This window comes from Miscanthus floridulus, unplaced genomic scaffold (genome assembly GCF_019320115.1).
Source record: "Miscanthus floridulus cultivar M001 unplaced genomic scaffold, ASM1932011v1 fs_569_1_2, whole genome shotgun sequence".
NCBI classification, from domain to species: Eukaryota; Viridiplantae; Streptophyta; class Magnoliopsida; order Poales; family Poaceae; genus Miscanthus; species Miscanthus floridulus.
The window spans coordinates 1-14,296 of record NW_027096946.1 but is presented as its reverse complement, the minus strand read 5'-3'; the positions used below and the strand labels follow the sequence as shown (position 1 = coordinate 14,296).

Genomic DNA, 14,296 nt, shown 5'->3' with positions numbered 1-14,296 from the left:
AAAATTATTTAGCAAAATAGCTTCACCAATAACTTTGTGCATGGATAGAGAGAAATGAGAGAGAGCTAGGTTACTTTTTCCAGCTTTATCCCAACCTAAGGAAGAAGGTAAAGTTATTTTAGAAATAAGTATTTGACACAGCTCTATGCCAAACGGGCCCAAAAAGTATCCTACATGTACTGTACTCCTACTTTGGTGCACGGAAAAGCAAGAAAAAAAAAGCTGCAAACTTCCATGCATGCGTTGTCCACTGCACTGACCCCTGCTCATACTCTGCTTTGTCCTCTTGCACGGGAGCAAAACGACACGGCCACGCATGCATGCAGCATGCTGCCTGCAGGCCTCATGCCTGCCATGATGGATGTGCATGCATATCCATCACCATTCTATGCGGTGCGTGCACGCATGATGAGCGTCGTCAATTCGTCATCTGCTGCTAATCACAAATTGCACGCGCGACACGTGTTTACTCTGACGACGATCAAAGAAATTGGCTATATTGGCTAGCTAGCTAGCTGTTAGAACTGAATAACCGGTCACGACGATGTCTTCGTTCTATTCTAGACTGTTCCACATTGCAATGGTTACTCTAATCTTAGCTTATTGTTACTGAAAGTCTGAAACGATTCACCAGCTCTAAGCTAAACGATGCTAGAAATCAGATGGGAACTATATACGGTCAGGGATTGTTCAGGATCAGAGACTGACTGTTCGCCAGACAAAAGAAATCGATCAGTGAACCAATGACCAATCAAGGCATGCAGTAGACGGCCATACGCAGATTGAGAGATTATTACATTCACACACGCACACACAAAAAGAAAGAAGAAGCTTTGTTTGGATGCTGGGATGAATGAGTGAATGAACTAACGGATCGGATAATATCGCGATGATGATCTTACCGTCTTTCTTGCGGCGCGTCGTCAGCCGGGCGGCGACGACGATCCACGCGCGCTTCACCGGCACCGCCACCGCCTTCTGCAACCACTCCATCGACGCCGCCTCCGTCCGCCGGTAAGCGCCGCCGCCGACAACCCGTTGTCGTCGGCCGTCCGTCTTTGCCAGAGAGAAGGGAGGGGGCAAGAAGGAACCGAAGCAGGAGGAGGAAAACAAACATGGACTGTGAACAGAAGCGCGAGCTTAAGTACAAGGCAGAAAGGGGAGGAGACGCCGCCTGCCACCTAACCCCTGTTGGATACCCTACACGTTGCCTCGCGCCCTGCGCCAGGCGCCCATTCCTAATATCCGCCATGCACGCCCGTGACTCATCGTCTCTGCCACGGAAGTAAAAAGGCTTCATTAAGCTAGCTAATTAAGCAAGCAATCCCGCGTGGTGGATAAACTAGTTTAGTCGTCGTGTATTTGTTGGATTGGTTTCCCACAAGCAAAGAAAAGCTTTTAATTCGGATCAAGGTCTCATGTCCTTTGCTATAACTAACCATATCTATCTTCACCAGATTAGTAATTTAATTTCCGTGTATACATCTCTGAGTCCAAAAAGTTTCTACATAGCAGAAAATAGCAGAAATGCTGAAGGATATATACTGCCAGATCTTTCATGTCAAGGAAATCTGAGAAATTCCTAGCGGAATTGTTCGTTCCCAAATGTGGCAAGAAAGTCAGGTATAGGATTTCTGCAACTTTCATATTGCCAGTACTAGTACTATTAAATGTGAACCTGCACACGTGTACGATCCTGCAAGTATAAACTGTGTGAACTGAAATGGCACTGTATGACTCTTCCAATTCCATCAGATATTATAGGCAGAAGAAGAAGGATTGAATTGATGGCTCTTTGGACGCTTCCGCTCCACATACATACACGGGCTACTTTGTGCCACAGCTCACAAGTCTTCCAAGTCAAACCGAAGACTTTTGACAATCCATAGAGCAAGGAGTCAAGGACAATGCCGATATGCATCCATCCTTTCAGCAGTTCATATCTGAACCCACGATTTCTCGGAGATTTCTGAAATCGAAGCAGCACCGACTCTGGTGGTTACCCTCTCGTGTATCAAATCAAACTATTCTAAGTTCTTCATGTACTCTTTTGATAGTTTTGAGTTCATTATTAGTTCTTGCTCCTTCACCAGCGAGTACCCTGACTCAATCAATGCTTCCAGTGATGGCTGGTTGCGAGTAGAAAAAATAATATCAGGGTGTCAGTCATGGTACTGGTTTCTCAAAACGGATGAAAAAAAATTAGCAGTCTAATCAGTTAACTCATCTACCCCCTCCAGTCAAAAACGCATGACGTTTCAGACATGAGACATGCTGGTCAGTTTGTTTTGTGAATGTCTGAACGTCTTGCTACCCTGACTGGAGTCTGGAGGTAGTAGTATATATGCTTCAATTGTTAGAGGAGTCAAGGGCCTATTGGGCCTTAGCCCATTAGGGTTAATTAGTCGCTTGCTTAGGGGCCAAGTCAAACCTCTCTATATAATGAGAGGAGATGTATCAATCTAGAATCAAGCAAGAGATTAGAAGGAAATCCCTTCTCTCTTGCCGGCCGTGGGCGAAGCCCCGCGGCCGGCCTCCCCCAGCGCCCTTGCAGCCCTAGCCGCCGCGGACGTGAACAGTACCCGCGGCACTGTAGCACCACGGGAAACTGTAGCACATCAGCCGCCGTCGCTCCCCTCGCCTCTTCCTCTCAATCCTAGCAACCACATAACATCTGGTATCAGAGATCTCTGGTTCGATCATGTGGTTCGATCATGTCCACCTGTCGTCCTCCGCCGTGGGCGTCATGACGAACGAGCAGTTGACGGCGGCTGTCCTTGACCTCGGCAAGATGGTGGCCGGGATTCATGGGTTCCTGTTGGGGCCGCAGCCGAACCCGCCGCCGACGTCCCAGCAGCAGCTGCTGCCGTCGCTGCCACCGCTTCCGGCTTGGATCGCCGGTTTGCGGCCAGTCGTCCCTACAGCAGCAGCCTTGCAGCTCACGGAGAGGAAGGCGATTGCGCGGGCAAGTGCCTGCCAGGTGTTTGCGGCGGTGCGGCTGCAGGCTGCGGCGCGTGGCCTCCTAGCGCGCCGGCGGCTGCAGAAGATGCGTTCACCTATGCACGAGGCGACCTTGGCGGCGGTCGACCTCAGCACAGGGGAGCGCGACCTAGCATGGTCGGTCGACCTCGCCTGGTCGAACGGCCACCAGCAACCGCGCCAACCTGTTGTTGTCTTCAGGCGCAAGCATGGTGTTTTTTCCGTGGGCGGCGAACTCCAACTCTGCGGCACCGGCGATATGGGAGCAGCTTTCCTCCTTGTCACCGGCGGGAACGCACTGCCTAGCGCCATCGCATTCCGCCACCGTCCGCCACGAGCACGTCTCCGCTGGTTGCTGTTGCCACTAATTCTAGGTGGCCATACCCGTGCACCCCTCTCGTTCCGATGGTCTCCATGGGATCCAGGTGGCTACACAAGTGCTGGTCCAGCAAGCGGAGGGTGCCCGCCGTATCTTCAGGAGTCACAAATAAAGAGTCGTAGTCTTCTTCAGGTCAATAAAATAAGCCGAGATGTAAAAGGCTTATTTTAAGGTGTTAGGTTTGTGTCTAGTGGAGGCATCGTTAGTGTCATCGTTAGATTGCAGCTCGAGGACGAGCTGCATGTCCAGGTGGGGTGTAGTGTTAGAGGAGTCAAGGGCCTATTGGGCCTTAGCCCATTAGGGTTAATTAGTCGCTTGCTTAGGGGCCAAGTCAAACCTCTCTATATAATGAGAGGAGATGTATCAATCTAGAATCAAGCAAGAGATTAGAAGGAAATCCCTTCTCTCTTGCCGGCCGTGGGCGAAGCCCCGCGGCCGGCCTCCCCCAGCGCCCTTGCAGCCCTAGCCGATGCTGCTGTGAACAGTACCCGCGGGTACTGTAGCGCAGCGGGTACTGTTCACGCCAACCGCCGTTGCTCCCCTCGACTCTCTCCTCTCAATCCTAGCAACCGCATAACATCAATACTGAATACCTTTGGTGGTATAAATGTTGGAAGCTCCTCTCCTTTCTTTCGCTTAAGAAGCTTTACACTTAGCTGTTCATGTCCACCAATTTCTTCGACCCACTGCAGTGCAAGGGAAACAGTGATATGTTACTTCGGCTATGTCTGAATCTGAACAGCATTTTCAGAAGCTGCGGTGGGGAAAAAAGCGCCCCTTTCCATTCTGAATACCCTGACACAGACCAACATCTATATTTTCAGAATTCAGCTCTAATTATGTCTGTTTGTAGTTATTACATGCCAAACATGACCCATATGCTATATATACTTCCATGGCAAACAATTTATCTGACAAACAGAAATGCACAAGCATATATGTTACGCATCTGCTGAAACTAACAGGCATGGCCTAGATTGTTGCACAAGCACAGCCTAAAGTTCTTTTTCTACAACCAACCATATGAATTTTAAATAATATCTTTATAAAATGGAAAAAATACCTCCAAGATAGCCTGATCATATGTCCTGGATCTCAAAGCTCCATAGAAGTCCAGAGCTGCAGAATGTTCATTTAGTTCTTGAATAAAAAAATTTCGAAGAATGAAGTGGATTGCTTATGAGCTTGGATATTATTTCTAAGCCCAATTCTTCAGCAGTACCAATATTTTATCTGGCTCTTAGATAACTAAATTAATTTTTAACAGAAACAAAGCATTTGCTGATCACTAAACACTAATTTCACTCAAATGTAAGGCCGAACCTATAATTGTGGACACCAAATCATAAGGAATGCTAAACAACATCCTTACAACGATGAATTGTATTCTAACAGCATAATACACAAGCGAAAAAATGGAAGTCCAATTATGTTTTTGAAATAATGTTGTGCAAAAGGTACCTTGGTTTGGAAATGCGTCTACAACTCTTGCTACTTCTTCAACAGATAATCCATCCTTTCTATACATGCCATGAACAATACTAATTATATCTTCACGGGTGGGCTGCCTGTTAAGCACAAAATGAATGCCTCACGAAATCAGCACCTATCTTCAGCTATCAAATTTTGTACTGTATAAAATGTCAATGCCAAGAAGGCAAGCAAACACCAAATTATACACAAAGATAAATGGAAATTAAAATACTCCAGTCCAGAAGTTTCAGTTGGTGATCCATCGTTGTACAGAACTGCTCCAGATAGGACAACATACCAGTAGAATTTTTCCATTCTGCCATCACGAATTAAGGGTGCATATAGAGTTGAAAAATCATTTCCAGTAACTATTATTGGCACTCTGTGTGTAACATCAGATTCTCTCCATTTCTGGCCGATGCTCACCCTGTTAGGATTATCTGCCAAGTTCATCAAAGTTCCGACAGCTATTTGATTATTGACTGTCATCTGAGTGTTTCCTGGCAACAAGAGAAACACATAGCACTAAGTTGCTTTCTAATAACTATATTCTTGAACAACAAACTCAAAGAAGATTCAAAAACTGTATACATTCCTAGCCCAAAAGAAAAATTATTCTTAAATATACAGAAGAGAGGTTTCATCCTTGCAAACAAAGCTTGCCAAATAGCATGTAACTGGTAAAATCGACAAACCCTATTCACAATTGCATTGAAAAATAAACATGTACAGAAAATAACCCACCAAATCTTCCAACACCAGCATCTAGATCGTTGATCATCAAGCAACTCATTTTCCCCTGTATCATTGAAAACCTTGTGAAAACTAAGTGGCTTCTTATGAAAAAGGTAAATGAACAAAATTCACAGCATGTTTTGTTTGGTACAATCTCCAGGAGCAAAACAACTATGAACTAGCTGTCGTATTCAGAACAGTAGAACACAATCCCTGAATATGGAAGACTAAAATAGCACCAACTTTTGGTAATTCAGGAACACTTTTACCATGTCAAAAAATTATTACCAATTCATATGGAAGTGAATGATAAACTAACATACTGAAGCATCCAAAATGATTAGACAACTATATCCCCATGTATGCAGATGATTAACTTCTGTGATTAAACTTTGCAAATTTGCAAAACATTTCATGCTCACTATTCAGAAAGAGAAACTTAAACATGAAATGCTCAAATCTAAGATCGAGTAACTGCAAACACCTTCTTACTTGGTTTTGGATTACTTGGGAGGCAGTCCTGTATCGATCACGTATTAGCCTCCCTGGTTCACCTGCAAACAGAGCACAGAAATACCTGAGCAACCAACAAGCAGCTACACTCTCAGACCATGCAACTGATAGAAAATTGTGAAAGAAAAACAACCAATTCCTACTATTTCTGCACATTTAGATCTGGTGAAACATAATGGTGACTAATTTTCCTTCATAACTAATATGGAGAGACCCTTCTCCCTCATATTCCTAAAATTGGTAGTTCAGAACAATACCAAATTTTATCCACTTGAAGCTGGGGATTAACAGAAGCACCAAGAACCAAATTTGACGGTTCACACTTTCCCAACTAATCAAATACTCAAAGAAAGTATATACAAAGGAAAAGAAGAAGTGTAACAAGTTTTTCAATGTCTGGAATAAAGTTCACATTAGCATGAAAAAATAACAAAGTGAGAAGCACTCGAACAGCAGGGCAAATTATGGTATAATGATAAAACACATAGGGATATATAGTTCAAGTGATTCTTGACCTGCTTTTTCAGATTCTAGTTCACCAGCAGACATAATAACGGGCTCCACACCCATTGCTCTAAATATAAGTTCAGTCTGGAATGTTTTCCCTTGGCCTTTTCCGCCCCAGATCCCTGCATAGTGCAGTCTATCAGGGTCAATTACATTAATAGATATCAAGAATAGACTACAGAAACAAAGAACTAGGTTACTCTACCAAGTATTAGGGGAACCTTGATATTATTAAGAAGATGTGCAATGTAGTTCTTTACAATGTGGCAAGCTGCAAACAACAAACAGTCCTTTAGATTTTAGTATGTGTACCTGGGAAGAAGAACAAGAAATATGTTAATCATACAAGAGATATCCATGTTCCTGAAGAATTAAGGTGTTTGTATGTACTGTGCAGCAACAGCTCACTCTCAAAACCAAGAATCAATTATTAAAGATGAGTTTAGCAGAAAAATCATTCATTCATATATGCATGATTGTTACTAACATTTCATCTGCAGGCTGACCTCAGATTGTCTATGTATTTGACTAAAACATATCCAGTGTAATGATTTGGTTGGCTTATATTTCTTTTTTTATAAAAAGAGGTCGCCTTATGCTAACCACTCCCATTTAATACATTTCTCAGTAGAATCACAACCAGTAATTACCACGCCAAGTGCAAGAGCAAAAGTAAAAGCTGCAAATTGACCAATGCAAATCGAAAGAAGCACTTGTATACCAAATTACTGACTGTTCAAATTTGATACCTTAATACAAGAATATTTGCCAAGTTCCTTCTACATTAATGTGCTTACCAACTTTATCCTGCAACCAAACGAATCTGCAGTGTCAAATCTTCGCCAATCGGATATTAGATAATATAAAATTGAATAAAAAGCAGCATAATTGCAGTGATCCAAAATTAACTCACGAGGAAGGCGGGTGCGATGTAGTAATCCCCCTGCAGGTACTCGAATGTTCTAGTTGCCTTCTGCCGGTAATCGAACACAATATCCGCTGCAACCAAATAGCACCCAGGCTATCAAAATCTTTTTAAACTCGTCCCTTTGATTTTTTCCAAGCACGTCAATATGTTTACATAGTGTAGCACACTGAGTTAAGCTGAGCAAGCATTGTTCTTATGATCTTATCAAATGTAGGTATGTCGATTTAGTAACTGACGCTCCATCGAACCAGTGGACTGTAGGGAGCCGATCTAGTGGCAGAGCACGTACAGTCTTTCCCGAGGAAGTTTCCGACGAAGAGGTCATCGACGATGCCGGACCGTGCGCCGACGGTGACGTTCAAGTTGTCCGCCTCCTTCCCAAGGCGGTAGAGGTAGTCGTCCCCCTCCGCGTCTTTCGCCTCCCACGAAGACTGCTTAGACAGCCGCCCGCGCCTCGATTCTCCCTCCTCGCCGCCGGTGGCCGGCGGTGGCGACGAGGAGGCGGACGAGCACCGGATTGGCGGAAGGCGACCCCGAACCGAGGCTCTGGAGGTGGCGCTGGGGTTCCGGCGGCGGGAGCGGGAGCGGGAGCGGGAGAGGTAGGGGTGGGGGGAGGCGGCGGCGACGAAGGTGGTGGCCATGGCGGGGAATCGCTGCGCCGCGCCGCGGTGTGCGCGTGACTCTGTGTGTGATCGGGCGGCCGTTGGGAGCCTCGTACGGCACTTCTGGCCTTATCTGTAACGGTCGTTCAGGAAAACAGAAGAAACCCAAAAAACATCAACTTTTAAAAGGGACTGTTTATCCATCTGTTCAGATTGTGCAGCCAAAACTGTTGGTTTTTTTACCTATCAGTTCATCACAAAATCTGACATATAGATGTATCAACAAATATGTCAAATTCCACAAAACTAACCAAAGATCACTTAACGGGTAGCCGGAACAAAAACCCAATAACACACAAACAGATTTAGCACAATGGGAACATGTATCTCGAAGCGTAAATTCAATGGGAACACGAATCTTAAAGTATAATCCAACGCACATAAATTTGACAGATTTAGCACGAAAAAATCTGTCAACAGATAAATAGCAAAGTTCATTTTTAAATTCTCAATTCATACTCTTGAAGGTGATTCTTTTTTGTAAAGAATTAGAGGACTGCTAATTTCTCAAGTGCCGAAATGTTGTTAACGGAGTCACATTTTCAGAGTTTTTTTTTAATCTTACATTCATTTTATCATCTAGTATAAGATTATTCAGCGTGTCTGCTAGTTCCAACAATGGATAAACCATGGTGTTCCTTCGCAAATCGCAACATCAAAGATTTGGTGGCCACAAAAAAAAAAAAGGTTTGCAACTTTCTGATCTGGAACTTCATCCATAAGCTGTCTACATCACCTCGCTGCCTCACTGGCACATTGAGATTACAGTTTACAAGAGTCTTCACTTCACCCTACCATGCTATCACAGTACTACCGATGTGTCGCGAACTATGTACATGCAGGTGATCGATTGATCGATCGGTGAACGAGCGTCAGCTACCTAGAATTCAGAAGCTCGATCGATCTCGGAGCAGCAGATGAGCCGTGAGCGCAGCCAGCTAGCAGGACCGCGGCATGACGACGCTGCGGGAGCTGCGAGACCCGTCGGCGGTGACCACTAGGATGCCGAGGTCGTCCCTCCGATGCCTGGCGGCCTCGAGGTACGCGACCCCGGCCGACCAAGCCGTCGGTGGACCACCGCTGGTCCCGCACGCGGTGCACCACCACCTCCACCTGCACCTCCGCGTCGCCCGCCGACCGCCGGCCGGGCACCGACGTCCTCGCCCAGCCGCCGGCTCCTCCGGCTCGGGGACGTCCACGTGGCCCCTGGTGACGCGGCGGCGGCAGACGGGGCACGTGGAGTGCGCCCGCAGCCAGGTGTCGACGCACTCGGCGTGGAAGGTGTGGCGGGCAGGCGGGCAGGACTCGGAGGCAGCTCGGCGGCGTCGAAGGCGCCCAGGCACACGGCGCACTCGGTGGCGCGGCCGGCGTCGGCGTCGGCGTCGGCGAACCGGACCACCGGGAGCGCGCCCACCGCGGAGCTGCTGAGCCCCGAGCGGCAGCGGTCGCACGAGGAGGGCGCGAACCCGAGGCCCAGGCCGCCGGCGCCCTCGCCGGGGCCGCGCTCCTTGCAGTGCTTGGCGTAGACGAGGAAGAGGAAGAGCGCCAGGAGCACGGCCGTGAGCACGCCCATGATGACGGCAGCGTCCACGGCCAGTGGCGGCGGCGGCAGCGGCGGTGGAGCCACCTTCGTCGTCGGCGCCGGCGACTGCATGCCCTGACGCGCCGGCGGGGAAGGTGCCAGCGGCGACGTCATCCTGTCTCGATCATGGACGGCGTTCCGATGAATCGCTCGCGGTCTCGGGAGAGGATTTGCATGGCATGCGGTGGAAGTGGCAATGGCAAGCAGGCGGCGTGCCGGGCTTCCCTCTGAGATTATTGCACGGCTTGCTTAAAAATAGCGCGAGCTATCTTTGATGGGGCACTTCCAGTTCCATCCAACGGGGAGCTTGCTCAAGCTTCCAGTGAACCGAGTGATCCGTCAAACTCATAATGACGGTCAATTCCATAATTCCATAACGATCGTAGTAATTCACTGCTGATGTATGAGTGTATCACAGTCAGTCAGACACGCTTACAGAGGTGAGGCCAAAACAAGGCGCCGGTGCCCATTGCCCCACCACAAAATTTTCCAAATCGTGTCTGGCCAGTGTCCACTATTCAGCAATCAAACCCAACACAGAACAATCTGGACAGAAACCACAATGGCTGCATTGATCGTCAAAGTGGAGAGTACAAACAGTTTCAAAACATCAGACAATATTCTAGCCTGCAAACGGTGTTGCAAGAAGATGGATTTTGGACAGAAAGGGGTCAATCAGGAAGCCAAGGGCACCAGGAAAATAAGAGCTACTACTGCTACCATTGCCATTGTCATTGCAATCACAGCATGCTCATCATAAAAGCACAGTGAAAACAAAAATCATTAAGCAATCCATGAAATATGGATCGGCAGTGAAGTCAACACAGGGCAAGAATTAAGTACTGATAAACCAGAGAAAAAAAGATACAAACATATGACCACCATGCAGTGCAAGCCCTGCCCTGATGTGTTTAGAGAAGTGGACAAGAAATAGTAACATAGTTTACTCAAGCTGTTGAGGATTCTGAACAAAATTCTGACGGCACAGGCTTGGCATTCAGATACAGGCAGCACATGAACACGGTGATCAGCAAACAGCACAAGTGAATTAGCACAAAGCAAAAGTTGTCAACATGATGCAATTGTTAAATTGCACAGCAGATACAAATTCAGGATCAATGGTAAAGCAAAGCTTATTTGCTGAAACTGAACAGCTTGGATATTGACGCATCCTGGGCTAAGAAGAGCAGAACAAAATAACAGGTTTGAATGAACTCATAAATTACCATAAGTACTTTTGTCTGCTAAACATTTCCAGAGCATGGATCAGGGCAAGTTAAAAAAAACCTGCATCTTACTGAAAGTTTCTGAATGGATGGAGTCAAATTCAATTTACCACAAATTAGACATTTAAAAACATTATCAACGTCATTAGAAATTTTACAGATTGTCTCTGTCCACAGTTCAGCAAATTTCATAAATAACCACAAAATCTAGAATAGCCATATCAAAACAGAACAATTTAAATAGAAACCACAATGGCTCGGCTGGCTGCATGCCTATATTGATCTTCAGCTTAAACAGAGTACCAACAGTGACATAACATATCAAACAATATTCTAACCTGCAACCGTGGCAGCAAGATGGGCAGTTCAGGAAAGAAAGGGGTGCATCAGGAAACCAAGTACTGCCAAAAACATAAGAACAACCACAGTACTACTGTTGCAATCACCACATGATTATCATAAAAGCACAGTGAACGCAAATCATTAAGCAATTCATCGAATATGACTGACAGCGAAGTCAACATAGTATAAAACTAACCTACAAAAACGATAAGAATCAAGTAATGATAAACCAAAACAAAAAAGATACAAAGTTATGACCATCATGGAGTCATACACCAAAAAGCTCATGCTGAGAAACTCTGCAACTTCCGCAAACGCTTCACAGCAGATGAAGGTTGCTTCTTCAAGACCTTCTTTGCAGATTTTGCCTTTGGCTTAGCCTTCTTCAATGGCGTCGGTGTTATGGGCCCTGGCTGAACGCCCTTTTTTAGTGCGCTTCCCCTTGGAGTAGCCGAAGGTGGCAGCCTCAAACACTGCGGTGGCAAAGGATTGTGAGGTTTCCAAACTAAATTATTCTTCATCGAGAACCTCACCCTCTTACCACTCTTCTCTCCATCCCGGGCAAGAAGATTACCTTCGCTGCCATCATCCCCATCAGAAGCTTCAGACAGCTTATCAGCAGATTTTGAACGCTTCCTCTTTGTTGCCACTTTCCCACTAGCTGGTGTCACTGGTGAAGCGCCTGAGCTGCTGCCCCCTTTGGGCATACCAGCTTCTGCTGCAGCCATCTCAAACTGCTTCTGAAGATTGGACTTTAATGTCTCATCAAATGTAATGCCATCAGTACCATCACCCATCTGTTGGTCATCTACAGGAGCATCAGTAATCTTCTCAGCAATGTTCCCTTCATCAACAACCTCCACCTTCCTCCTTTTCTTCTTCTCTTTCTTCTCCTTCTTGTCCTTCTTTACCTTCTTCTCACGCTTCAAATCCTTGGCCTCCTCCATCTCACCTTCAGCCAATGCAGCCTTCTTGGCCTTTTTCTTCTTCTTTTGTGCCTTTTCCTCGCCTGCATTTGGTGGCACTGGCACCTCAGCAGCCTCAAACTTTGGCACAGTGATCTCAAGACCAGATAGCTGCAAACCCTTCTCGATCTTCACAAATGCATCCCTCAACCCAAAGACCACCTTCCGGTTCGATTGCACCGTCTCTGCCTTTGCACCAATATCCAGGAACCTCTTGCTGAATCCAAACAGCAATCCAATTTTCCCGAGCTTCTCCTCAGCACTACCCTTCTGCACCTCCTCCCCTTTCTTCACCGTCTCAAGCAACCGACTGCCGCTCTCCAGTAACCTCTCAAATACGGCTGCCTTCACCTTACTCACCATCACCCGATCAGTCGACTTCTCCAGTACAGTGAAGAACGGAGCCAGCAGGGCGTCCATCGTCTCCAGGCTGACAGGGAGCACGGGCAAGAGCTCGTCAAGGAACGCCTCGGCGACATGGTACCCGAGGCCCCGGGAGGTGCCTGCGGCGACGTTATCGGCTTCCGGGAGCAGGGCCTTATCCGACAGGACGGACACGACCTGGGAGGTGACGTCGGGGGCGAAGGAATTGGCGCTGAGGAGCAGGAAGGCGTGGTGGAGGAAGCGGCGGTTGAGGAGGTAAAACTTGTCGAGGCGGTGGACGTCGATGTGGGCCCACTCGCGGCGGAGCGTGGTGAGGTAGGCGGCGAGGAAGGCGGCGCCGTTGGCGGGCGACGGCGGCGCGGAGACCGCGGATGCCAGGCGCGTGGCGACGGAGCTCTGGTAGAGCGGCTTGTCGGCGTGCCAGAAGCAGAAGAAGAGGCCCTTCCAGAGCTTGAGGAGGTCGGTGGCGGAGAGGCGCGGCGCGGAGGCGGGGAGGAAGTCGGAGAGGAGGTAGCGGACCGCGAGCTCCCGGGTGCCCGTGTTGCAGGAGGCCAGGCGCCGCGCGATGGCGGCGGCCTCGGCGGGCGCGTCTGCGGCGGCGGCCATGGGTGGGCGGCGCGGGGGTGGGGTGGGGTGGGGAAAGAGGAGGAAACCCTAGGCAGAGCGTTTGATTCGATTTGATCCGTGGAGAGGGATTCGTTCGTTCGGTGTCGGTGTTTGAAATGCGCTGGCGATTTTTTTGGATTCTCCGGGCGGGCCGGGCGTTTCGGTCTGGCGGGTGGGACCGTGTGGTGTCTCTGGACATGTGGGGCCATGGGAAAGGCGAGGCACAGGCACCGCACAGGGAGAACGTTGCGTCCCGCCAGCGGCCAGCCGCACACTGGTGGTTCGAGTTCGACTCCCGCGTGAGAACTGGGCCGAATTGTGCTGCGGCCTGCGGTGGTGCCTGGTGTGTACATTCGCGAGCCCAACTGCCTTCCTCACACATCCGCTGGTGGCTGCTGCTGCTGTATGGTGCCGTGGCAAAAGCAGCCCATGTCTGTCCCTGCCTATCCGTCTGGGCCTGGCCCATGCCCATCCGGCCATCCCGTCCCTCCCGCGCACGGGCGCACGCCGCACGCGCGCGCTCCTTCTACCCACGCACGCACGCGCGGCGAACGGAACAGCCGCCGGGCGCCGACTCCAGCGGGAGCGGCCTCTTCGCCGCCCGCTCCAGCTGCAAGACCCATCCACCCGGGTCCTGCTGACGTGTCCGGCGCCAAAATCCAGAGTTTTAGAAACGAGGCCGACCACGTCGCAGTCGCCGCGGCCGTCGCAGTCGCCAGGAATTGCCCGCCCGATAATCTATTCGCAGCAAGGCTGGTTCGTTCCGGTTTGCGCGCAAGCTAGCTCATTTGGCTCTCTCTCGCGCGGCCGGCAGTGCCAGCGCCCGCGCGTTGGCGGATCGGGCCGGACGCGCCACGCGAGCGGGGCTACAGCCTAAATCTCCCTCGGAGAAACCGATAACTATGCCGTCGTCTCGGCATTGGAAGCCTCCCCATCCCCTGCCCCCGCTCTGTCCCCGTCGCTTGCTCGCTCACGAGTCACGACTCCCGCCACACGGGTCGTCGGGGTGCGACTT

General features: G+C 48.8%; 2 protein-coding genes and 1 pseudogene across 3 annotated transcripts; all 3 read right to left on the bottom strand.

The window, feature by feature from the left end:
• Positions 1-1,316: 1,316 nt before the first annotated feature.
• Positions 1,317-8,246, bottom strand: LOC136532281 (ribulose bisphosphate carboxylase/oxygenase activase, chloroplastic-like). Its single transcript, XM_066524889.1, has 12 exons — positions 7,804-8,246; positions 7,500-7,585; positions 7,384-7,393; positions 6,792-6,857; positions 6,595-6,708; positions 6,059-6,120; positions 5,576-5,630; positions 5,130-5,331; positions 4,820-4,926; positions 4,422-4,477; positions 3,952-4,044; positions 1,317-2,129 (listed from the first exon to the last, which is right to left on the bottom strand). Exons 1-12 carry the CDS (start codon positions 8,153-8,155, stop codon positions 2,025-2,027), a joined length of 1,308 nt encoding a protein of 435 aa, XP_066380986.1. The 5' UTR covers positions 8,156-8,246; the 3' UTR covers positions 1,317-2,024.
• Positions 8,247-8,864: 618 nt separating this feature from the next.
• On the bottom strand, positions 8,865-11,295 carry LOC136532280 (RING-H2 finger protein ATL43-like; annotated as a pseudogene).
• A 120-nt stretch (positions 11,296-11,415) lies between these two features.
• On the bottom strand, positions 11,416-13,303 carry LOC136532279 (uncharacterized). 2 transcript variants are annotated; one of them, XM_066524887.1, is made up of 2 exons: positions 11,901-13,303; positions 11,416-11,799 (listed from the first exon to the last, which is right to left on the bottom strand). In XM_066524887.1, exons 1-2 carry the CDS (start codon positions 13,279-13,281, stop codon positions 11,702-11,704), a joined length of 1,479 nt encoding a protein of 492 aa, XP_066380984.1. In that variant the 5' UTR covers positions 13,282-13,303; the 3' UTR covers positions 11,416-11,701. The 2 variants fall into 2 exon arrangements, with proteins under 2 accessions (XP_066380984.1, XP_066380983.1); XM_066524886.1 differs by having other exon boundaries at positions 11,416-13,303.
• Positions 13,304-14,296: the final 993 nt, after the last annotated feature.

Excerpts from the sequence above, each read along its gene's own strand:
- LOC136532279 (XM_066524886.1), bottom strand. The coding sequence starts at position 13,281 with ATGGCCGCCGCCGCAGACGCGCCCGCCGAGGCCGCCGCCATCGCGCGG.
- LOC136532281 (XM_066524889.1), bottom strand. The coding sequence starts at position 8,155 with ATGGCCACCACCTTCGTCGCCGCCGCCTCCCCCCACCCCTACCTCTCC. Across the intron at positions 4,927-5,129 it reads AGAATGGAAAAATTCTACTG|GCAGCCCACCCGTGAAGATA; the intron begins GTATGTTGTCCT and ends TGTGCTTAACAG. Across the intron at positions 4,478-4,819 it reads AGACGCATTTCCAAACCAAG|CTCTGGACTTCTATGGAGCT; the intron begins GTACCTTTTGCA and ends AACATTCTGCAG.